The 26,542-nt window shown below is 40.6% G+C and overlaps 1 protein-coding gene across 6 annotated transcripts in view; it reads right to left on the bottom strand.

Moving 5' to 3' along the window:
- HnRNP-K (Heterogeneous nuclear ribonucleoprotein K) overlaps window positions 1-26,542 on the bottom strand; it is a 220,422-nt gene that overhangs the window by 8,823 nt on the left and 185,057 nt on the right. For all 6 annotated transcript variants that reach the window (XM_080281851.1, XM_080281849.1, XM_080281848.1 and 3 more), the window contains 3 exons: window positions 23,189-23,317; window positions 22,599-22,967; window positions 18,430-18,617 (listed from right to left, as the gene is read on the bottom strand). In XM_080281851.1, the coding sequence (XP_080137977.1) occupies window positions 18,430-18,617; window positions 22,599-22,967; window positions 23,189-23,317 (686 nt within the window). The remainder of the gene's footprint in view (window positions 1-18,429; window positions 18,618-22,598; window positions 22,968-23,188; window positions 23,318-26,542) is intronic.

Genomic DNA, 26,542 nt, shown 5'->3' with positions numbered 1-26,542 from the left:
TCTATTGAATGGGATGTAAATGACATCCCAAACTAAAGGTTATGCAAAAAATTGGTGCATCCATGAGTTATGGTTTGAAAGTGTCAGATGTGTGCAGTGGTCACTGGTGAGCACACATGAGCATTTGAATGATCACGATTTCTAGATGCAAACTGAAAATTTTCTGATGTGAATATTGTTTTACAAAGTATTGTACTAGCCCCGTGTTCAAAAAAGCCCCAAAAGGGTAATACAGGACTGGCTGTTACAAAATACCACAGCTGTACTTAGAGTACTAGTGTAATTTGTCAAAAATCCATGTTCAGTTAGTTTAACCCTAGATAGGTTATGTTTCTGACTACATATTTAGGTAAAGTGGGGTCTGACAGACCCCAACATTAAAAAATAAAAAAAATAAAACTTACACTGCACTTATATGGAAATCCCTATTTCTACTTGAAACTAGATCATATTTCTTTATTTTAATTTTTAAAAAAGTCCATTTTTCACTATGCTTTTTTAAAACTTAATTTTAAATAAAAACTTCTATTTTTTTTTTACACTTTTCTTTTTTAATTGCCCTATGAAAACTGAAAGGTTTCTTCTTCCAACGGTGGGTGGTCCACACATCACCAATGGTGGGAACTCCTTTTGAGAAATGGTGAAACAAAGCAAATGAATACTTCACTGGAAATAGAGAAAGTACAAAATCACGTACAAATTTCTACATATTATTGGCTACCTTCAATTACCACTTCCTCATATGCATATTTTTTTTACATCCAGGGCTCCATTTTTAGTCTGTATATACTGCAAACATCTGTTAACATGACAATCCATGAAAAAAAAAATCTTTTACCAGCACTAGTATCTAATTGCACTCACCGGGCACTGACAGTGGAGGCAGCAGGAGCACTCCATTCCCATCTGCAGTGACTGCAGTTAGATACTAGAGCAGGTAAAAGTTTTTTTCATGGATTGTCATGTCAACAGATGTCTGCAGTATTTACAGACTAAAAATGGAGCCTTGGATGTAAAAAAAAAAAAAAAAAAAAAAAATGCATATGAGGAAGTGGTAACAATATTACATGAATGGTAATCTGGGGTCCCTCAGACCCAAACAAGTTATGTGTTAGGTAATCTGGGGTCTGAGAAACCCCAATGGCCCTATAGGGCCAAATCGGAGCCAGATACAGAAATGACCCTACTGTTCCCATGAAGGTCATCAAGAATCAGGAGGGTACTGGGAAGGACAAGATTTTTGGATAAAAAAAAATTAAACACCACATGCAAAAGAAAACCTCTGGGGTCTGTCAGACCCCACATTACCTATCTAGGGTTAAATGATTTACTTACAAAATGTAACATTTACAAGTCAATTAAAATATAAAGGAAAGAAAACTGCTTTTCCACAGTACTGTATTTGTAAGGTAAATATTTACTGTTCTGGTAAGTTGATGTGCAAGTTAAAGTACTATTAAATAACATTAAAGCAAGAAATTAAATCTTATAACCAGTTTACCTGATAGGCGCCAGAATATTGCCTTTTTTATTTGTTTGTTAAAGATTTGCTGTACTGCTTTTCCACAGTACTGTATTTGTAGGTTAAATATTTACTATTCTGGTATATACTTGTAAGTTCATTCATCATTCATTCATTGCCAGACGCCATGTATCCCAGACGGGGTGGCCAATGGCTTAGAGTTAATTGTTTTACAGAGAGGGGCACTAATCCTCCACCAACGCCACTTGACACGTAGGGATGCCAACAGCATCTGGTGTTCCCAGGCGGTTAAAGCACTTAAAAAAGGTTAAAGCATTAAATAAAGCCTTGTAACCAGTTAACCTGATCTATATGGTTACCCATGATTGGCGGGTTCCGAGACAATTTGCCGTCAGACAATTCCCTGTCAAAACATGGACGATTCCCCTTCAGGACAATTCGCACTCTGGACGATTCCCTGTCATTCTATAAATATACTTAGTATTAATTAATCAATACTTTAATAACTATATTTCAGGGAGATCTGTCAAATCTATGTTCAATAGCGTAGGCTTTGGATATTATTTATTGGTTGCATCATTAGTCAATAATTAACTTGTCTCTTTCTCACTGTAGTCGCCTTTGAAATATATTCTAGCGTTACCCCGAGCTGTCTTCATTAACCCCTTAACCGCGGGGCGTCACTTTCGTGACGCTTGGGAGCAAGGGATCATACCGCGGGGCGTCGCTTTTGTGATTCTGTGTTATTTTGAATTCACCCGGGCTTCCAAGTGGGGGCTTGTATCATCTATCAGTACTGCCAATGTCCAACACTGGTCAGCACTCCTAATCTCATCTGTACTCCCATCCATTGTTGACAATTTAGCCATTTCTCCCCGTTCTTGACTCCCCTCCCTACCCCCCCTCCATTACCCTATCCCCTCGCCTGCCCGGCCGTGCTACGCTAAGTAAATCTTCCCTGGAATTTTTCACTGATTTCATCCATTGAAATAAGCCCTATGTCCTATTCTTATACCAAATAATATATACAAGAAAGAAATAAGGTAAGTGAGAGTGCCATACACCTGGAATTGGCTAATTATCACCTGACAACACCTCACATGCACTCGTTCGCTAATTTTCGCTGTTTTTTTCCCCTTGAAATATGCCGTATAATCTATTTTCGTAATAAATATACATGTAAGGAGGGAAGGGAGAAGCCTAAGTGATATTTACATTCACCTGGAACTACCTAATTTATAATATATTGTCTAGATTTCCTGCCAATCATATCAGTGCTAGACAAACCTGTTTCAAGATATAACATTGGTAGCTCTGAATATATATCTCCTAAGTAGGCCTCTAATCTATTTTCGTAATAAATATACATGTAAGGAGGGAAGGGAGAAGCCTAAGTGATATTTACATTCACCTGGAACTACCAAATTTATAATGTATTGTCTAGATTTCCTGCCAATCATATCAGTGCTAGACTTAGCTGTTTCAAGAAGTAATATTGGTAACTCTGAATAACCCCTAGCAGGCCTCCACGCTGGTCCTCTGTTATCAGTTCACTATCATCTTCCGAAGCGAGAGTACGTATGTTTCTTCTTGCTGACTTCAAGGCCTTTTTTCACCCCCATGCAAATGGCCCTGTGACCTTTACCCCCTACTAAACCTCGTGTGGAAAGAGGTAAAGGGCTGACAATTGATAAAAGAGTGACTACGATCTTTCTATCGAGTAAAACGGTGCAAGTGGAATTGTAAATAATGTGTAAATAATGTGTAAACAGCAAGTGAAAGTAATGAATGTAAATATACGTGAACAATGGAAAATAGTTTTATAAGTTATTTCAAGTGACAGTGCACAACACAGTGTAAATAAAATAGAAATGTAAATAACGTAAATAAAATAGAGAACATAAATAGAAATGTAAATGAGTAGTATTATAAGAATACGAGTATATACCCTAGGAGTAATGAAAGTGAAAGTTTCACTCTAGCATGTCTGAATGCTATGAGTTATGAGAGTGAAGATGAAAGTGACATTCACTCTCAATGCCAGTATACAGGACGAGAAAGTGAATGCTACGTATTTTACTGAAAGAAATTGAATCCCTACAGTGACAATAAACTAATACTACTGAAGGAAACTTATGGATAAAGACTGTAGATATATATAAGTGTTATATAGTAATAGAAATATAAAGTGTGAGGGGTTTTATGAATAATAAATGACAGACTACCAAGAGCGAACTAGTGCCAGTGCGACGATCAGACGCGCTCGTAATTTCCATTGCTTTCACAGTGTTTTTTTTTTTGAGTATGGATCCCAAACTACTTGAAAATTGTAGAATAGTGTTTATAGTGTTTGTATCTGGCTGTGGTAATCATATTACGGGTTGTCGGGAAGTGTAAAGTGGAGACTTCGTTACCCTACTTCAGAGGTCTCCACAAGTCCTACGGTAACCGACGAAGGCTCAACAATCATTCCAGGAGAAAGCTGAAGGTATGTGCCATAAGCATATGTAATTTTATTATTCTAGGACTAATAACTGGTTTCTGGCAAATATTTTTTGAGAGTCTGTCAGAGCCCAAATAACCCCACGGCACACGCAAGTCATTGGTAAACAAGCCCGCGGTGTAGGGGTTAATGACGACGTATTGTCTTGTTGTTGTTGTGACGGCGAATTGTCCCGAAACTGATCGGCGTCGGAATATTGCCTTGTGTTTATGTATTTGTATGTTGAAGTTTTGCTGTGCAGTACTGTATTTGTAAGTTATAACATTAAATAAACCTTCTAACCACTTAAAGTGCTTCATACTGATTACCAATGGCAGATAACAGCAAAACATCACATTTCAGGGGTCTAGGGTGCAAATTAAGGAGTCGTTAAAACTTACACGGTTTCGCGCCGAACGCACCACGATTGGAATGAAACCCACGCATACGGGGCGAGTTTGCTCTGTATACTGTATGTATATATATATATATATATATATATATATATATATTTGTAGTCAAACTAATCTTTGCAGCATTTTTCTTAACATTTATCACTACATCCAAGCTTCCCATAGGATACACGGAACTCACTGAAAATGATAAAACTAGGAAAATATCACACTATTCAGAAAAATAAAAGAAATAGGGCAGAACTTCCATTAACACCACAATCAAACCTAATTTTTTCTTAGTTCCATCTCATAGATTTTTATAAACTTTCTAGACATATGAGGAAGAGCCATTACACAAATTCATGCTAAAAGATGGCTGTAACCCCAATCATATTCAGTTTCTTACAAACTTGTCCATGCAGTTCCACCGTTTCTAAATTCCTACGCTACTTTAAATTTGACCTCACTTGCTCACAATCATTTACTATGCAAACAGTAAAACCCTCTTGCTTCCTGCATAATTTCAGCAATAAGACTAAATCATCTTAACAGAAAGGCTCCTAAGATAGCCCATTCCTGAACTCCCTTCACATGCCTCATGTGCCAGGATGAATTGCACTGGAGTCAGCATGGAACACTAAACACTCCTACACTGACAAATTCCTTACTTAACTTTCCACTCACTCACACAGGTGTAATTTCTTCATCATACACTTTCACTACCAATCTGACAATCTATTCATCAACAGACAGCTTTCTTCTTTTACTTACATCTCTGGGACTTATCTAATGTTGTTCCAAATCCACAAGCATGTAAAACAGTGTTCTGTTCTTTCCAAGATATTTCTGTTGCAGCTTGCAGATAACAGAACATTGCATCAGTCATGCCCCTTTCAAGAGTAAAACCAAACCATTTTATTTACACTTACTTTTTCTATTATCAAGTTCTCAATGACCCATTCCACAATCTTTACTGTCTCCATTATCTCCATGTCTCCAGGAAGGTTTTCAGGCTAAATAGCATAACATAATATTGCCTCATGCAGTCTGTGATAGGCTTTAACACCAGCATTGTGCTGTGTTTTATGGAAATAGTTCACCAATGCTGAACTTTTCTGGATTTACCTAATAACTGACAATACTTCAAGATGATAATTCTTATACAAGCAGTGATTCTTTTCACTATGTGCACAACACTAATATTAATTTAACAAGGCTAGATAACAGAAAGGATTGCACTGCTTGCATGACTTAAGTAATGAAGGAACACATGACAAATGTGGCTCCCCCTTCCTCCCAACAGACTGATTATCTGGCATGTCATCATCATCATCATGAGCCATTTGAGAAGTATATCTGTGGATTAAAAAAGTAAATATACGTGCAGATGATTTAGGCCCGTCAGGTAGAGGTCCCAGAATGCAATCTGTTGGAATTGGGTGTTCTCTGTCCATTTTACAAACAGATCTACACAATGGGACATTCAGGCTCAGATGTTTGATTAATGACTGGGGGGGGGGGGACACCCGCACTTGAATAGTTGGTGAGTGTGTGCGCGCGCCCATACCCCTGGGCATACTGTTGCTAGTTCTCCCTCTATTATGTTTTCTTTTTCCTAGCTTCCTGGACTACGTCACCCTATCCTCTGGTGGGAAAATGAGGTCAGGATGATTATCATGACTGACGAGGATGATGTATGTGATTATAGTTAAGATTTGAAGGGTGTAATCTGACTGGCAAAATAACTTTGACAAAGCCTACTGGGACATATCCCTCTAAAAATCCCAAGAATCTATAACGTATTGCCCTTTTCAGGGCTTGGAAGGAGGGGCAGTGCAAGGTTAGGCAATTATGGTCCAGGTCACACAAGTTAATAAGATATCTAACCAACCTTCCCTGACTCCATATCACAATTAAAAATCCTCCCATCACCTCAACATGTTCAGACTGTTTTGCATTTGGCATGGCCTTTACTCTTATGTGCCCCAACACCAGGCATCTATTCTTTATGTACATGTAATACTTTAATATGGCCATTCAGCTCCCACCAGAATATAACCTTTTCAATATGTATGGAATTATTATAAAAATTTTATAATAAAACAGGGTGGTCTAGTGATCTAAAAGGGCATTTTTTTTTTTTTTTTTTTTTAAATGCGAGGAAGAAGGAACCAAAGGACATGAGCCCGCAATAACAGTTCCCTCCGAGAGAAAAACAAAACACAAAAGAGCCAAATTCAAGATCCGATCATTTCGAGATGCCTGGACACACAGCATCTGAAAGACTGGAGATCATAGGAAGCAGGAAATAGACAGAGGGAGACAGTTCGAGAGTTGACCTGTTGCATAAATGAAAGACTGGGAGTAACGGTTAACTCTTGCATTAGAGATGTGGACAGAAAAGGGAGGGGAGTTTGCTGCTAGACGGGTGCTATGCGCCCGTCGTAGAGGTGGAGGAATGCATGCGGACAGTTCAGAGGAGCAGTGACCATTGAAGTAGCAATAGAAAAGAGATAAAGATGCAACAGTGTGGCGACGAGACAGAGGTTGAAGGGAGTCAGTAAGAGGAGGGGAATTAATTAGACTCCACCCTATTGAGAAGAGCTGTCCGTGGGGAGCCTCCCCACACATGAGAGTTGTACTCCACAAAGGGGCGGATAAAACCCCTGTATAGAGTCAACAATTGTGCAGGGGTAAAGAAGGAATGGAGTTGGCTTAGCACACCTAATCTCTTAGAAGCAGATTTTACAAGAGATGTAATATGATCTTTCCAAGATAAGTCCCGAGTAAATGAAACCCCGAGCATGTTCAAGGATGATGCAGGATTAAGCTGAATATTATTAAACATTAGTGGGTATACCTGTGGAATATTTTGTCGGGCTGATAAGTGTAAGAACAGAGTCTTAGATGCATTAAAAACAACCAGATTATTTTTACCTCAGCCAGAGATACAAGCCAAGTCAGACATTAGGTGTGCCATAGCCTCATCCTTTGTTTGATGAAGTAACTGCAAAGATGGGCGTTGCAGGAACCGAATGGAAAGGTGAAGGGTGGAGTCATCAGCGTACGAGTGGATAGGGTTAGATGTACAGCTTAGGTCATTGATGAATAAAACGAAGAGAGTTGGTGACAGGACAGAGCTCTGAGGAACACCACTGTTGACAGATCTAGGAGAAGAACGATAGCCGTCTACAACGGTGGCTATAGAACGACCAGAAAGGAAGCTAGCAATGAAGGCACAGATAGAAGGATAGAAACCGTAAGAGGGCAGTTTGGAAATTGAAGATTTATGCCAGACTCGATCGAAAGCCTTTGAGATGTCAAGTGCAAAGGCAAAGCTTTCGCCAAAGTCCCGAAAGGACGATGACCAGGAGTATGAAAGGTAGGTGAGAAGATCGCCAGTGGAGCGTCCCTGACGGAATCCGTACTGACAATCAGAAAGAAGGTTGTGATATGAAAAATGCCTTAAAATTTTTCTATTAAGAATTGACTCAAAAACTTTTGAAATACAGGATGTTAAAGCAATTGGATGATAGTCAGAGGGTTGGGAATGGTCACCCTTCATTGAGACTGGCTGAATGAGAGCAAACTTCCAGCAAGAAAGAAAGGTACAGGTTGACCAACAAAGACAAAAGAGTTTACCTAGGCAGGGTGTAGGCACAGAAGCACAGTTCTTGAGAACAACAGGAGGGACTCCATCAGGCCCATATGTGTTGTTAGTATTGAGGCCAGTGATGGCAGAAAATACATCAGCTGAAGAAATTTTAATGTCAGCCATGAGGAAGTCAGAGAGAGGAAGTGATGGACGAACAGCACTGGAATCATGTAAGGTGGAATTGGAGGAGAAAGTCTGAGCAAAGAGATTTGCTTTGACTGTAGACGAAATAGCTACAGAACCATCAGAGTAGAAAAAAGGAGGGAAGGATGATGAGGTAAAGTTGTTAGAAAAGTTTTTGGCAAGGTGCCAGATGGAACGGGAAGAATTTGAGTTGGAGAGTTGAGAGCAATTAGTAAGGATGAAATTATTTTTAGCAGAGTGAAGAACAGACTTGGCACGATTCCAAGCAGACACGTAAAGATGATGTGATTCAGGGGTAGCTTGGCTCCGGTACCTTTTGTAGGCCCTCTCCTTGTTGCGGACAGCATTAGAACAAGCGTGATTAAACCAAGGCTTACTTGCGTTAGGCAAAGGATACGAGAAAGGAATGTATGCTTCCATGCCCGAAAAAATAACCTCCGTAATGCGTAAGGCACACTCACATGGCTCCCGGCCATGGAAGCAATAATCATTCCAAGGAGAATCAAAGAAGTACTGCCTGAGGGCCTCCCAATCCGCAGCTCCAAAGTGCCACAGACGACATTTCTTTGGAGGGTCCACAGGCTGTACTAGAGTGATAGGACAGGTTAAGGTGATAAGGTTGTGATCAGAGGAGCCCGACGGAGAGAAAAGATTAACAGTGTAGGCAGAAGGATTAGTTGTAAGGAAGAGGTCAAATATGTTGGAGCTCTCTCCAAGGCGGTCTGGGATGCGGGTAGGGTGCTGTACAAGCTGCTCTAGGTCATTAAGGGTAGAAAAGATATAGGCTTGTTCACCAGGTGGATAAGTGAAAGGAGAGGAGAGCCAAAGGTGGTGGTGAACATTGAAATCTCCTAAAATGGAGATTTCAGAGAAAGGAGAAATGGATAGAATGTGTTCCATCGAAGTAAGATAGTCGAAGAATTTTTGAGAGTCAGTAGAATTAGGGGATAAGTAAACAGCACAGATATGCTTAGTCAGAGAATGACAGGATAGCCAAAGCCAGAGTGTAGAGAATTCAGAAGAATCGAGTTCTGGAACACGAGAGCAAGATAAGTCGTTGCTTATACTGTATATACACAACATCCACCTTTGGCTTTGAAATGAGTATAGAGAAAGTAGGAGGATACAGAAAAGGGTTTGCTGTCAGTTGCCTCAAACAGCTGAGTCTCGGTTAGAAAGAGAGGGTGAGGTTTAGTGGAGGAGAGGTGCTGCTCAACAGAGCGAAAGTTAGAGGAAAGGCCGCGAATGTTGCAGAAATGATGAAGAAGTGAGTCGGTTCCAGGCAGCTCAAGTCGTCACTGGGATAGGAGCGGAAGGTGGGGGCATTTATGGTCCCCCCCCCCCCCCAGGGACTCTGAGGCTCAGTGTTGAGTAGCCATGATTTTTTTTAATTTTGGAAAAGGAAGTGTAGTGTGTACTGTGCATGTAGTTTGGTGTAGATAGTCAGGATGGCATGGAAATTCACCTGGGTTGTATGCCAGTCACATATACCTAAATGTTTTGCACTACAGCAGCCTAGCTCTGACCCCCACATCTCAAAAGGAAGTAATATAAACTGTGCTGTTACCATTTGTTTCCGTTAGGGTAACTTCTCATGTATGTGGGTGAAAATATTAATTTCTTTAGAATACAAACAATTTACATGGGAAATGCTATAAATATATACACACACAAGCACGCACACATGCAATCACACACACACACACACACACACACACACACACACACACACACAACCATTTAAGACAATGACTGTATTTACCACTATATGCAGTTATCCCAAGTTTAGCAGCATATCAAATGACAAGTATTTTGAAGCAGTTTACAAGGGCCATCATGCACTATTTCCTAGCATATCAGAAATTTGCTTATTCATATTAATGTATAAACCACTGTGCTTGCCCATTTCTTTATCAAATCATTACTAGTATTGCTAAGCTAGAAAAATACTCAAATGAGTAGTACCTGACTGCAATACCCTGGATTCCCAGTAAGTTCCTTAGATGACAGAATCGTATTCTAGCTGACAGTCACACTTCAGGCATTAAAACAGCTTTATATCCGATATCTAAGAGGCAGGAGCAGCAGGAGGAGGAGCAGGAGCAGCAGCAGCAGCAGCCTTGATTCACCAGTCATGCGGGTTAGTGGCCAGTGCAGTAGGAGGATTAGTGATTTCTTGTTATCTAGCACCAAACAACAAAATCACTAGTCTTCCATACCACACTAGTCTGGGGTTAGTTGGAGGATGGAGTGAGATGCTTGCCAAGGGTTGTTAGTGGTTAGACCAGACCACATCAGACAAAGTGTTAGTACAGTCCACACCACCCAATACACAGCAGCTTGAATGGGGTAAGTACAGGTGAAGAAGCTTCAGTTACAGAGCCCAACAAGGGTGTACCTATACAAATCAATCATATTATCATACACAATCTTTACCACAATACAAGATTACTGGATGAAACATGTTTTATACACTGCATAATAGTAATATCAATAACAATTTTGTCTGGAATATCAGAAAGCAAAATTTACCACGGAGAAGTAATTCAGGACATCACCAAGTACCTTGTAAAGCAAAAATGAAAGGAAGATCATTTTTGTTTTCTATATATGGATTTCAGTTCCTCAGAAACAGTTAAACAAAAATGTAATTCAAGACAACACCAAGTACCCTGTAAAGCAAAAATAAAAGGAAGATCATTTGTGTTCTTTATAAGAATTTTGGTTCCTCAGAAATGGACGAACAAAAACCTGACATTTGATTAAGCTAAAACAAATACAGTAACAATGACATATTTAGGGAAAAATCATTGCTATGCCTTGTAGCTCCAAATTACAGGAAAGGGGACTGGGGGGGAGGGGGGGAGTGAAACTGACTGACTTTTCTGATTTATGAAATGAAAAATTTTTACCTTTTCAATTGAGTCAGGATGAAATGTTGTGTATTAATACACTGCTGTAATTCCATGTGCTATGAAGCTGTTATATTCAAAATATGGCCCTAAAGTATCCATTCAATCCAAAAGTAGCCGAGTCTAGGGTCATAACAAGTGCTAACAGTGACACTGTTCATAAGCAAAGAATTATGAGAACATGCACAAGATTACTTGAGCTCAAGATCTGTAAAGCCAAAATAATACACACTAAGAAAAGTTACTTCCACCAGCAGTTTAGTAAGTGCTGTGTGCAATGGAATTTTACCACCCACAGCATGACTTGGTACTAACGTGAGAAAAGTTAGACTGACGTGAGCGAGTGTATGAGCACCATGCCAAGTAGCAAAAGGTCAACTTGCTTAACAAGATACACGGTTAAAAAATCACTTGTATCACTCTTAATTTTTCCATCCATCCATCACCCAATCCTATGTTGCCCCATGAGGTGCAGAGGAGCCCGGGGTTAGGTAGGATGGTGCTGACAATTAAAATGAGAGTGACCAGTCTCACTCATCCCTGACTAGCATTACATTCTTAATTTTTTATACCATAAATTCTCTCTCCTGGCAACAATATACCATAACCCCTCTACTGCAGCCTAACAAAGCTGTTATACATAAAATTGCTGTAAACTGGCTAAGGTAATGTATTATAAACCCACAGCCTGTGACATGACTTTCAGAACTATTATGGTAGCCTTTGGCATACTTTCTCATATTTCTGCATGATACAGTGTATAAGCTTAATACAGTAGAAGTCCTCTCATTTGGCATCTTCAGGACCAAGAAGGTAATGAAAGAGCAGAAACTGCCGAATGAGTTTCTAGCAGTCATGGTCAGTCATCCCAATGCAATCACAGTGTTTAGCACGTATTATTGGTCTACCCTAAGCACTAAATATTTACTATGCAACTTAAATTATACAGTAATGTAAACAATACACATGAACTTACTTTAACCTAGGTGTACAGTATTTACATATGTACAGTACACCGTAAAATGGCATGACAAAGTTTCCAAACTTTCAAAAGGTCCAATTCACAAAGTCTCACACTCACAAGTCAGGATGCCTACTGCCCATGCAGTGTCGACAAGCAGAAATCTTCAAAAGCCCTAAGCTCAACTTTAAATTGCACTAAACTATAGGTGCACTGTTCAAATTTCTGTGCTAAATTGGACTTCAAAACATGCTAGATATAAAAAAAAAAATCTAATACTGTATTCACTGGCGCTAAATATAAAGAAAGGCGCAAAATTATGAAAAGCGTTAAATCTAGCATCAAACAACGTCAAACTGACAACTATGGGCACACAGGAACCAGCAACAAGTTGGTGACCCCGTCACGGGTACCGGTCGGCTCAGTATATGTGCCAGACAAGCAAAGAACTTTTGTAACGGGACTATTTATGAAAACCACCAAAAGATCAGAAATACCGTAAGACCAAATGCTGAATGAGAGGACTTTTACTGTAGTTGGCCAGACACAAGATGACCGAACTTTGTCTGGAGGTGGTGGTAGTGGCTACTTTCTGCCTGCTTGGGTGCTAGTTGACCAAAACAAAAACAAGGGGGTTTTCAACTCATCATTACACATAACTGGGGCACCTCGAGTCATTCAGTTTGTTTCATTTGTAACCAGAAAGACTGATTTATTTGTGCATCAAATGTTACTGATGAATATTAAATATTTCTCCCTCCCCAAATCTCCCACATAATGAATGTACTGTTTTACAAGCAAGTTGCAGCCTATGGGTTAAGAACAAGCCTTCTTAAAAAACAGTAATAATAAAAAATGATGATATGGTGCCCTACACTCATGTCAGTGCAGTTCCAATCCTCTGGATATACTGGGGACCAATTGCAATCTGGGGTTTTGAAAGACATTTCTTTACTGATAATCAATTACATGTACAGTACATGTTAAAAGTTGTACATGTGAAAAGTTGCTTTCAAAATTCAAGCCCAAGTTCTCTATACAATAATATAAATTGTACAGTCCTAAGTGAAACTCATTTATGCCTAAAACAGAGATAAGGAAATAAAGAATACATAAGTATACATGTTAATGATTAATTCCATGCACAGTGGTTGTATTACAGAACACAATTTACCAACAAATTCACTGAAATTAACTGCCAAGGCTACAAACTCCCCAAAGCAGCCAATTCTCACCAGATAACTTAACTGAATACATTAAAAGTCAGTCCTCATGGCTGTTCAATATATATATGGATGGGTTGATGAGAGAAGTAAAAACACGAGTAATGAAGAGGGGGATGGTGTTGGCAATGAATGGTGATGGATGGAATATCTCGAATTTGTTTTATGTTGATGATGCAGTACTACTTGCAAATACCGGACAAGAACTTGGTAGACTAGTGCAGAGTTTTGCTGATGTCTGTGAGTGTCATGCCTTGGGAGTAAACGTAGAATGTAGAAAAGAGTAAAGTGATGGTTATCGAGAGAGAAGGTGACTCCCAGTGTGATGCTACAGTGTATGAAGAAAGACTGGAATTGGTGAGAGAGTTCAAATACCTGGATACAGTGATAGAAAAGAGAGGAAAATGTGCAAAAGAAGTGGAAAGTAGAGAGGCACAAGGAAGGAAAGTAACTGGTGCAATGAAGGCCTTGATAAGAAACAGAGGCTTGAGTGTTGCAGCTGCGAGAGGCTTACATGAAGTAGTGCTAGTGCCAATTTTAACCTATCGATGTGAGACTATGGTGTGGCATGAACATGAAAAGTCAAAAGTAAGAGCAGTGAAGATGAGACTGCTGAGGAATATATGTGGAGTACAGAGAGTGGACAGGATACAAAATAAAGTGATTCATGCAAGATGTGGAGTGAGGAAGTCTGTGGACACCAAAATTGAAGAGTGTATACTGAGATGGTATGGTCATGTAGAGAGAATGGATAGTAATTGAGTGATGAAAAAGGTATATCTGAGCGAATTTTTTGGAGGAAGGAGGCGAGGTAGGCCAAGGAGAAAGTGCAGGGATATGGTGGATGAGTGTGTGAGGAAGAGATGTTTGGAAGTTGGTGAGGCTAGGGGACTGACAAGAGATTGAGCTGGCTGGATGAATATTGTGGAGAGAAGTGCATAATCAGGAATTTGGCATCCCCTTTTAACATGACAGCATCCGGACTGACTATCGGATTCGTTTAAGTGAAGCCTCAGTACGTGGAGAATGTTTTTGGCCTATCACATAGGTCCAGGATTCTGGGGGCTTGAATGGTGGGTGAATGGAAGTGTGGCCCATTGGACTGGGCAAATTTGAGCTGTCTGGACATTGCTAACCCTCATCCTGCACTAGGGTGGGAATGGAGGTCCAGATGATGATGTATGATGATGATGATGATGATGATGATGATGATGAAAAGTCAGTCAACTAAACTACCAGTACTTTCTTTTATGTGCTTCAAGTATCACTGTATGTCACAAGTAAAATATTACTGTATTAACATATTTCCTCACTACAGTGTAATTAGTCTTCCTGTTATCAAAAGACAAAACAGTGCTCTAGTCCCTTTGTTGACAACAGAATCTCTACGGTAGTCTCTCGAGTCTCTTTGCTGCTAAAATGATTAACAGTTCTCCAGTCCCTTCATTATCAATAAGGGCAGCAACTCTGAAGTTCCTTCACTCACTTTTCTCACAATTGAACTTGATAACTAATATTTTACTGTATAGGTCCTTACACCCTGTGGCGGCTCTCCAAGTTATGTCATCTTCAGCCATTCCCCTCTTCAATCACCCAGCCAAGAGATCTCCATGCAGGAACTCCCTCAGTCTGCCTCCAGGTGGTTTTACTTCCACTTTCATACCTGTGACCCTCCTAAGTCAATGATCCTCCTCTCTCCTCTCAATATGTCCAAACCATCTCAACCTTCCAGACTGCAACAATACCTGATATTCTTTATGCCAAATCAACGTTCTCCCTACGTGTCAAGTGGGGTTGGTGGAGGATTAGTGCCCCTCCCTGTAAAACAATTAACTCTAAGCCCTTGGCCACCCTGTTTGGGATACATGGTGTCTGGCAATGAATGAATGAAAATATCTCACCCAACAAGCAAAACTCAACACACTCAAGCGTTATATCCCCTACTCCAACCTCCTCCTACTTTGACTGGATGACATTATCTTCCCTCATGCACTGGCACAGAAATAACCAGGCAGCTCTGCATCCCAGTTATACAAATGCTCCTGAACTCTTGACCTGTCCTGTGCAAGGATGATGATACACTGCAGGAACAGAGAACATAGTCTGTGCTCCACCAGGTCTGTGTCCAAAAGAACCTGGGACTATAACAACAACAATGACACAGCCACATAAGTGGTTCTATCTTGCAACTTACCTTTCACATCACCCTCCAAAAACACCACACATTATGAAGTTGCTACCAACTCCTTTCTTTCACATGGCACAAGGGCACTGGTCATTCCCACCAACAGGCCAACTGTCCATCCTATTAACCTCTGCACTTGAATCTAGTCAGGTGCAAGCTGACCAATGGGAAACAATCTACGCATGTAATATCATCATCATCATCATCATCATTCGGACCCCCTTCCCACCCTAGGGCAAGGTAAGGAGTACCAATGTCCAGACAGCCCAAGTCTGCCCACTCCAATGGGCCATGTTTCCATCCACTCATTATTCAAGCCCCCGGAATCCTGGTTCTATCTGATACGTCAAAAACTTTCACCACATTCTGTAGCTTAACATAAAACATATCTGATAGTCGATCCAAACGCTGTCACGTTAAAAAGGGGTACCAAATCCCTGACCATGCACTTCCTCTCACAACATTCATCCAACCAGCTCGATCTCGTCAAGAGTCCTAGTCTCACTGACTTCCATACGTCTCTTCCTCACACACTCATCCACCATTTCCCTCCACCTTCTCCCTGGCCTACCTCACCTCCTCTCTCCTTGAAATTCGCTCAGATATACCTTTTTCACCACTCTGTCATCATCCATTCTCTCCACATGACCATCTCAGTAAACTCTCTTCAATTCTGGTCCACAGACTTCCTCACTCCACATCTTTCACAAATCACATTATTTCATATCCTATCCACTCTCTGTACTCCACATACATTCCTTGGCAGTCCAATCTCCACTGCTCTCACTCTTGACTTTTCATGTTCATGCCACACCATAGTCTCACATCGATAGGTTAAAATTGGCACTAACACTACTTCATGTAAGACTTGTGCAGCTGCAACACTCAAGCCTCTGTTTCTTATCAAGGCCTTCCTTGCACTTGCTACTTTCCTTCCTTGTGTCACTCTACTTTCCACTTCTTTTGCACATTTTCCTCTTCTATCACTGTACCCAGGTATTTGAACTCTCTCACCACTTCCAGTCTCTCTTCATTCACACTGGGAGTCACCTACTCTCTCAATTACCATCACTTTACTCTTTTCTACATTTACTTTCTAGGCATGACTCTCACAGACATCAGCAAAACTCTGCACTAGTCTACCAAGCTCTTGTCAGGTATTTTCAAGAAGCACTGCATCATCAGCATGCAACAAATTTGAGATATTCCATCCATCACCATTCATTACCAATGAAATCCCTCTCTCCATTATTCGTATTTTTACTTCTCTCATCACTCCATCCATATATATACTGACCAAGCATGGGGACATCACACAACCTTATTGCACGCCTGCACTAATTGTGAACCATTCACTTACATGCTCATTTACCCTTACACATGCCTCACTACCATCATAAAAACCCGACAGCACCTAGCAGCTTACCATCTACACCGTACATACGCAAAACCGTCCACAATCCTTCTCTGTCTACTTTGCCATATGCTTTTTCCACATCCATAAATGCCATAAACACCTTATAGTCCTTCTCACAAGTCTTCTCCACATTTGTCTCACTGCAAATATTTGATTCACTCATCCTCTGCCACTCCTAAAGCCACCTGTTCATCACTCACTGACATCTCTCCACTTTCTCTAAAATAATTCTTCCATATACCTTCCTTACATCACAATAAATTTATGCCATGGGAATTCTTGCACTCACTCCACCCACCTTTATTTTTGTACAGGGGTACAATCACAGCCTTTTTCCACTCTGCTGGCAGTTTTACTCATCCATGCTTTCTTAGATATCTCCAACAAGCACTTCACTCTGCTCTCTCCACTACACTTAATCATCTCTGCATACACCTCATCAACCTCAGCTGCTTTCCCATTTTTCAGCCGCTTCACGGCGTTCTTCACCTCTTCGAGTGTCATGTTTCCTGACACTGCATTCCTCCTCTACAAACCCCCCAAAACCAATCATGTTTACAGCTGCTCTGCTCTCTCTAGTCCCCTTCATCAGGCTTTCAAAATATAATTTCAAAATATTATTTCATCCCCATGGGTTAATAATCTACCATCTACATCCTTCACACTTTCACACTTCTTTCCGCTGTCACTTCTACATTTCCGCACGTCTTTCCAACATAACTTCTTATTTTCAGAGTAGTTTGGATTCATTTTTCTTCCTAGATCCACATTTACCTCCTTTTTCCTCTTCACTAGTTTCTTTATGTATTCTAATCTTACAAAATCTCCCTGGCTGAAACCTACCTCAAAAACTACATTGCCATGGCATTACAGCATACAATATTCAGATAACAGCAAATCTTACTCATGTATCCTGGATCCTAACTGTCCACCCATCTTCCAATATTAACTACCCTTTTTTATATGAATCATAGAGGACCAGGGCTAGGATACTCAGTCCAGACATTTAGGACAAAGCTGACAGGTCATTCACACTTGGGAGGCACTGGTAGGTGCTTTATGATCAACCTGAAACAATCCCATCATCCCATTACATGAAAGTATGGATACAGTAAGTAGTAATGGAATGATATCTTTGTGCCAGGCATGCCCACAAGCAAAACTAAAATGAGCAATCACCATGTACTGTATACTGTACTATGATGATTCAACCAAAGGACCTTATTGAAAGGGGGGGAGGGAAGGGGAAGGAATTAAGCCAATCCCATTGTACACTTTTCAATTTCAAGGCAAAGGACAACCCAAAGTCAGGCTATTGTAGGTAGGATCCTAAGCAAATACTATACACAAGATATTTCTCCACAGGACTAGTGTCTGACAAGGACTTTGATACTACAATAAGGTTATATATGAGAGTTCACAGCATATGAAAATGTTTCTTGTACTGCTGTATATCCCATACAGCTATCATATGAAAAACATACTGTACTGTATGTTCAATACAGCATTTATGTCAATTATGAGTCTGCTAAGTATGGTTAGTAGTACAGTATATGCATGGTATGGACTAACCTCTGCTGAAGAAGGTACTGGGCATGTTTGATCTGATGTTCATTGCCATTGATGGTGATGATGCGGTCATTAGTGCCTGGCCGAGAATCCTCAATGGAGATGGAAGCTCCTGAATCAGACCGAATCTTACGGATCCTGGCACCACCCTTGCCAATGATTGCTCCTGCTGCATCCTTGGGGATTGTCACCTGCAAGTAGCAGCATTTTTGTAAATACACAAGTGATGGTAACACAACATTTGTCTGTGACAATAAATTTAATTTTACATGGGAAATGTTGAGGCTGTGGGCTTTCATTGCTGCAGCTGCTGCTGTATCTGTCAGCAAGAAACACAGTAGAACCCCATAACTGCCAAACTCATAATTAATGACTTCACTAATTAGCAATTTCTTAAAAAAAGTCAGAAAAATACAGAAAATAAACTGGAGGAATAGGAATATGAATTGAACTGGTATGGTCTTTCTGCTGAAAGTTAAACATACATTTAGCACTCATTCTTTTGTTGGTTTTTGTGTGTATATGTGAAAGGGAGAGTACTGATGCAAACAGTAATGTATTCCATTTACCCCTAACCCTTTGAGATTCTGATGATACGTTTTAGAGTCATTTCAAATCCAACCTCAGACATTCTGATGACTTTTTATGCATCATTTTAAGATACTTTTGTAAAATATTCTGCGTAATCACATTTACGCGTCAAAACAAAGTGACTCGAGTATGATGTCACGGAATGCTTGCCCTGTGCGTGGCGGGCAGTAGTTTTCTAGTTTTGCATGGTTTAAACCAGATTTACAGTAAAACCTCAATATAACGGACTTCATTAGACCGGAATTCGCTTTTATCAGACTGGAGGAGCTACCAGACTAAATTCCTATGTATCGGAGAAAGTCCAGTAAAGCCAGAAGCAGTCCGGATTGCCTGACCACTTCAGCTATGTTCACAACAATAAGGTAAATAAAAGACATGTTTTTCAGTGTACAGTACAGCACTGTTATACAGTTATACAGTATATACAGTATTGTACCATTTGATTAATGTAGTGAAGTTATAACACAGTACAGTACCATAATGGTAGTCAAAACAGTTTAAAAACTGTTCACGCATCTGGACTAATGTCTGATATATCGGACAAAGTCCGGAATAGCAGGGGGAAGTCCGGATGTCACTTTTATCGGAATTTCCTATTTTTCGGAATGGTGTGGGCACCAATTAGTCTATTATAGTGAGGTCTTACTGTGTGTGTGTATATATATATATTTATTTATTTCTTGCAGAATATTTTCTATGGCAAGGTATAAAATTTTTGGTTTTCGCCTTAATTCAACTCGTCATTTTCACTTTTTATTTTCTTTGTTTTCCTTTCTTGAAAATACTATGATAAAGTACAACTATTCAGCTTTCAAATGACACCAAAACCAACATTCTATCACCAAAAGTGTATTTACACAGAGCAATCGAAGAATAATATTGCAACACGAAGCAGTAGGCCAGTGCGAGAGCAGATGACCCTAGCACAGACATAGTCTGTCCGGCCCAGAAACCTGATAGGGTTAATAACCTCCGGCTTTGAACAACCCTTTCTAGTACCGGTGTGAGTGACGTCGAGTTAGCGCAAACTATAAAAAACTGTGAACAATTATGGAAAGGGAATGAAGGTCACTGGTATGTTTACATGACTCTAAACTACTATCCCAAGCTGTCAGGCGGTCACTTAATCTCAGATGTTTTCACCCTTATTGCAAAAGCACCATAATCTTATTAATTTTTCTGTGAGTCATAGCGAATCACCGGATGGGTCTATGAAGCTAAAAAAAGAAAAAAATAACGATTTTAGAACTCTTTAAAAATTGTTCCAGGGCCAGCCATGGGTGCACACAAATTCCTGAACCAGCAGCCATTGAGGGGTTAAGTGGTTAAGCCATATCTACGATTGTTTGTTTCCGGTCAGTGAAAGAAACTTAGGTACTCAGATGGATTTCGTCTCCCAATTTCCCAACTGTAGGTTAGGTTACATTAGGACTGGCTGAATTATTGGGTACAGTTAAACTAAGTTAGGTAAGGTTTAGCTAAACACTTAGGACAGTCCCCTGCGCCATTACGCTGAAGAATCAAACGAGTTGTCACAGTTGAACAGCCAAAAACTTCGGGGTACAGATTTAACAAGAAACGTTTATTTATGGGTAATGCCATCTTTCCTGTCACTTCTTATTGCTTTTCTTTCCTTTACAGGTGGCTTTACATTGAGTGACAAGCCAAATGGTTTCCTGTAAGCCATGAAACCATTTACAGCATTGGGTGATAACCATATAACCAAACCATATGTGCTCCCTTCGTGTCAACAAGTGGGTTGGTGGAGGGTTAGTGCCCCTCCCCGTAAAACTAATAACTCAAAGTCCAATGGCCACCCCCTACAGGATTATGGCATCTGGCAAAAGATAGATAGATAGTATTACAGTAGCAGAGGTTCATTGGCTACACAATTACCAGTATGTGTTATTTACAGGAAGGCGTCAAGAATTAGTGAATTTCAAGAATTAGCAAGGGGGTGTGGAACATAACCCTCACTAATTTGGGGGGGTTACTGTACACTGAAATGTGTGGTTGCAGTCAGGGTTAAGGAGCTGTGGAGTCAACTTACCAACATGCTCCCATTAATGTTTCTGAATGAATGGAGTACCAGTAATGTCCGCTATGTGGGCATGTGATGAGCAAGTGAGTGTTTGTACATAGGCCTATCATCATAAATTCATCTTGGTGTAAACTTTCAACACTTCGGGTGAGGTAGCTGAACAATAATGGAAGAATAACTGAGCTAAAATACAGTACAATATTTACTTTCTCGCATTTTCTCTCAGAATGAGCATAAAGCATGGTGCAGTAGTATTTATCACATGCGCAATTTTCAGTTCTCTGCTCCTGACTTGCCTTGTCAACGAACTGCGTCGGTAAACGCTTGGCTATTGATCCAATGATAAAACCCAGATATGGGGTGATTACCCTTGCTGATTTTCACCCCCTAAACATAGAAAAAAATGTTCATGTAAAATAATGAGCATAATACCTGATATTTAATTATCAGATTCATGCAAGAAAACAGTGTTACAACAGGAAATCTTTTAAAACTTGAAATCAGAGTGGAGCATATCAATTGAAGCCCTCGGTACATTCCCTCGGAAAGCTGGGATTCCAAGGGGTTTCTTTGGTCTCATGAGTAAGTATAAAGCTAAAAACAATATTTATTGAATGTATCTACTACCTGCTGAAAGCAGTTCTTCTCTATCTCACATAGTAAAAAAGTTATTAGTCTCTGTAAACCATTGCGGTCAGGCGGTTCATTTCTCAGCTGAATGTAAACCACTGCACTCGCTTGCTTGTAACCAAGAGAGGCCTCTTCACATCAATATTAACCTGATTGATCAGGGTTCCTTGAATAATAGAGGTGTTGGTTAGTGAAAGTGTTTTAACCACTCTATCAGACATCACATCCAACCATTACTAAAATTTAAAGGTCATTCCCCCCCTGCCCCCAGGGTGTGAGTCTAGGGTCTAACATTGTTTTAGGCACCCTTTCAGCCACTTTCCCCTACTTCCAACCTTCAGAAAGTGGTATTTTACAGTTTACAATGAATATTTAGTTTACCCATCCTTAAAATCTAAAACTGGGTGAGCAGAGTTAAATTTCTGGAAAATTTTCACCTTTATCTCTTTTCATAAGTTATGCCCAACCTAATGAACAGGTACAGTACAGTACAGAGGTGGGGAAGTTTCAGCCATTTTGCACAGACTTTAATAATATTCTTTGTTATTCATCCACCACTTATTGGAAAGCAAGAAACTACTGTACAGGGTGATGTTATAGTATTACACTAAAATTTCAGCCAGTTTGTAAAATTTTCATGACAATTGCAAGGATTTACAGCAGGTGCATTTGTAGTTGTGAAGCTTTGCAAAATTTTCAATGTAATAAACCAATGTCACTTCGAAGGACTATAAGGAGAAACCATGACCTGTCTGAATCATGATACAGACAGTGCATTAGGAATGGAAAAGGTACAAGAGGAAGGCAAGTGGTAACTAAACTGTGTGATTGGAATTCACATTTCCAAAATCGTACATTTTCAGAACACTACATGTTTATATACTATTATCATGAAATATAGTTGCCAAACCTGGGTGGAAGTGGTGGGCAGGTCTCCATTGTGTGGGTCACTACCATTCATGAAGGGTTTTCCCTTCCCCAGCATGCCATCAAAGTCTCCATTGGGTGGCCCACGCATGGGTGGAGGGGGTCCATGTGGTGGTCCCATTGGTCCTCGCCTTCCAAATGGTGGAGGTCCTGGTGGACCACCTGGTGGGCCACCGGGAGGTCCCATTGGTCCTCGTCCCATTGGTCCACCTGGGCCCATGGGTGGCCCACGGCCCATGGGACCACCTGGGAACCTCCCTTTGGGTGACTCACCCCAACCACCATATTCATTGGCAAAGAACTCATCAAAGTTATGTGGGTTGTAAGGATTGTTCATCCCCTTGATGGGACTCTGCAATATAAAATTCAGCAATTAGAAAAAAAAAAAAAAGATTGAAATATAGTTAACATCCAGTTAAAAAAACTATAGTGTCTTAAATATCATGGAATAAATCAACTGTAGTGTGCTCTGAATTTAAAAAGCTTATATTGTAATGACATGGTCACACACAAAATATAAAGTCTCACTGCTCTCTTTACTACTTAAAAGCAGAATACATTAGACTTTCTTACATCCTTAAGGAGCTCAATTATCCTGGTGATTGTGAGGACGGCACGATCACGGTCCCCAGTGATCTGAATGATGCGGTCTGTTGACTGGGGACAGCAGTTGGTGTACACCTTGATCTGACCTCCACATTCCTGTTCAGGTGAAAAATAAAGACTTTAAAGACAGTCACAGCAGTATGATATAGCTTACTTCTAGGCAGTGTACTAATGTACAAAACTGTCCAAGTTAAAATTTCTCTCAGGTACAGCACTCACACCTTAAGTGCCTAAAACAATTTAGCATTTACAAAATTAATAAATGATCCACAGATAATACATAGCGACTGATGAGAAGGGTGGGTGTTGAACTGAATGAACGGAAGACAATGATTTATTGTGTGTGTATGGATGACAGAATGAGAAAATGTGTAATGGATGCAAGAGCATACAGAGGTGGGGGTTGTGGACTTTCTGATCACCATCTGATCACCACTTGGTGGTGCGAGTCAAGGTTCAAATGAAATGGAGGAATAGACAAAGGGAAGGACAGGAGGAAGTAGTTCATACAAGGAGGGTGGAATGGTTACGTGAGAATGGAAAAAAGGCAGAATATAAGAGAGACGTGGAGAAGTGACTGGGTAAATATGATTTGGATCACACGGGGGATGTGGAAGGTGTGTGCAAGATATTCACAGAAGAAATCTGTGCAGCATGTGAGGTGGTGTGTGGGGTGAAGAGAAAATGAAAGGGGGTGCAAGGAATTGGAAGGTGGAATGAAGAGGTGAGAGAGGCTGGGGCACAAAAGAAGAAAGCATATGGTGAGTGGATCAGAAACACGGGTGTGGAGGAAGTTGAGAGACAGAAGAAAGTTATATGTAGAAAGGAAGAGAGAGGTGAAAAGATTAGTAAGAGAGAGTAAGAATAGAGTGGATGAGGAATTGGAATTTGAGTGTAAAGTGGAGGGAATGTAAGAAAATGCTCTGAAAAGTGGTAGAGAGAGTTAGACACAGTGTTAAAGAAGTTAGTCAGGGAATGAAAGATAAAAATGGTATATTACTAGTGGAGAAGAGAGAAAAAGTGAGCAGATGGAGAGAATTCTAAGAAATTGTTGAACATGGAGAATGAAAGTAATGCAAGTATAAGTGGCTGGGGAATGGCTGGGAGGAGGAGGGATGTGAGAAGAGAGGAAGAAATCAGTAGGATGGAAGTTGTGGAAGCAATGAAGAGTAGTCAAAATGGGGAAAGCCCCAGGAATTGATAGAATATGTGGTGAAATGCTTAAGCATGGGGGAGGGATAGTAGTAGAATGGATGTGGAAGATGTGCAGACTGGTCTGGGAGGAAGGGAAAGTTCCAGAGGATTGGAATTCATGTATAATTATTCCCCTGTGCAAAGGAAAAGGCAAAAATGAAGTGTGTGGTAATCACAGAGGCATTTGTCTTCTTAGTGTAACAGGAAAAGTATATGGTAGGATAATTACTGACAGCGTTTGGGAAATAAGAGAAATTAGTTGGAGAAGAACAGGGAGGTTTTAGGAAGGGAAGAGGTCGTGTAGATCAGATATTCATTCTTATGTCTTTAGTGGAAAATTTCTAGAGAAGAGAAAGAAGTTGCCGGCGGCCTTCATGGATTTGAAGAAAACATATGACAGGGTCAACAAGTGGGTTGGTGGAGGGTTAGTGCCCCTCCACGTAAAACAAATAACTCAAAGTCAATGGCTACCCCTTACGGGATTATGGCGTCTGGTAATTGACTGATTTGATATAACTGGGTGGATAGACAAGGACTGTGGAAAGTATTAAGAATATATGGAGTAAATGGGAAGTTGTTGAATGCCATGAAGAGTATGTATGAGGGTGCTAAGGCTACAGTGTGTTTGAATTGTGAACTAAGTGAATTTTTCTATTTGAAGGTTGGATTGAAACAGGGATGTGTCATGTCTCCATAGTTGTTCAATCCGTATATGGATGGAGTTACAGTATAAAAGAGATACAAGGTAGGGTTGTGGATATTGGAGCAGCCCTAAGGAGAGAGGGCAGTGAGTGGAAACTCCCTGTACTGTTGTTTGCAGATGATACTGTGTTGTTAAGTGAAGACGAAGAGGAGCTGCAAGGCTTGGTGAATGAGTTTGGGAAAGAGTGTAAGAAACGGGATCTAAAGGTAAATGTAGGGAAGATTTAAGTTATGGTCTTCGAAAGAAATTAGGTCACTAAATGTACTGTGAGGTTGGATGAGGAGGAAACAGAAAATGTGAGTGTTAGTTTAGTTAGTTTTGGTTTTACGCCAGGTATCCCCGAAGGGCTAAGGCGTTGCCCCTGGGTAGAGGACTTTGGACTGGAGCGTGTAGCATTTTATGACTGGATGCCCTTCCTGATGTCTACCAATGACCCTTGGGTGGATTCGATCCTCCGACCCTTCGGTCAGAGCGGAGCGCTCTAACCCACTGAGCCACGATGAGTGTGTTTAAATACATACTTGGGTAGTGTGATAAGGAAGGATAGAAGTTTAGAGGGTGAAGTCCATGAAAGGGTACAACAAGGAAGAATGGTTGCTGGTTCTTTGAAAGCATTGATAAGAAACAGGGAAGTGGGCATGGAAGTCAAGAGTTACTGCATGACAGTATTGTGATACCAACCCTAACGTATGGAAGTGAAGCTTGGACCTTGTTGGAGGGACTCAAGCCAAGAGTGAGAGCAGTGGAAATGAGTTATTTGAGAGAAGACTGACAAATGAAGTGAAGAAGTGTTGTGGTGTGGATGTGATAGGAAACGTTAAGAGAAACACACTGAGATGGTTTGGCCACGTGGAGAGGATGGAGAGCGAGAGACTGATCAGGAGAGTGTATGTGAGGTGAGGTGAGGTGGAGGGGGGGGGAGAGAGGGGGAGGCCAAGGATGAGATGGAAGGATGTAGTGGAGGGGTATATGAGAGAGGGGTGTGTGAGCTGGGAGCAGGACACTGAAATGGCAGGGGACACGGCAACATGGAGGCAATTTGTTTGTGGCCACCCCTTGCAGGAATGGGGTGTCTGGCAATAGAGTGACAATTTTTTTATAATATGAGTGGATTCTATTTATGTAACTATACACATATTAACTGCAATTTATCCAAGTCCCCTGAGTCCAGGTATGGGTGACGCAGTAATCCCTCGACTATCCGACTAACAGAGCCAAAGGCATATCCGGATGCTGGATCCATCCAGATAATGGACTTCTCCCCTGGTCCCTCCCTTGTACATATCCTAACTTTGAAAGCCACTGTAAAAGGCCACTACAGTACATCGTGCAACACTTATTCCTGGTGTTTTATATTACTCTATCAGGCGAAGCTGACCTGAAAACCACAACAAAGCAATAACCATGGCCAACCAGACCCATCA

Source organism: Coenobita brevimanus, chromosome 91 (genome assembly GCF_032717465.1).
Source record: "Coenobita brevimanus isolate Jiangsu-jjx chromosome 91, ASM3271746v2, whole genome shotgun sequence".
Lineage (NCBI taxonomy): Eukaryota > Metazoa > Arthropoda > Malacostraca > Decapoda > Coenobitidae > Coenobita > Coenobita brevimanus.
This window is presented reverse-complemented; position numbering and strand designations above follow the sequence as displayed.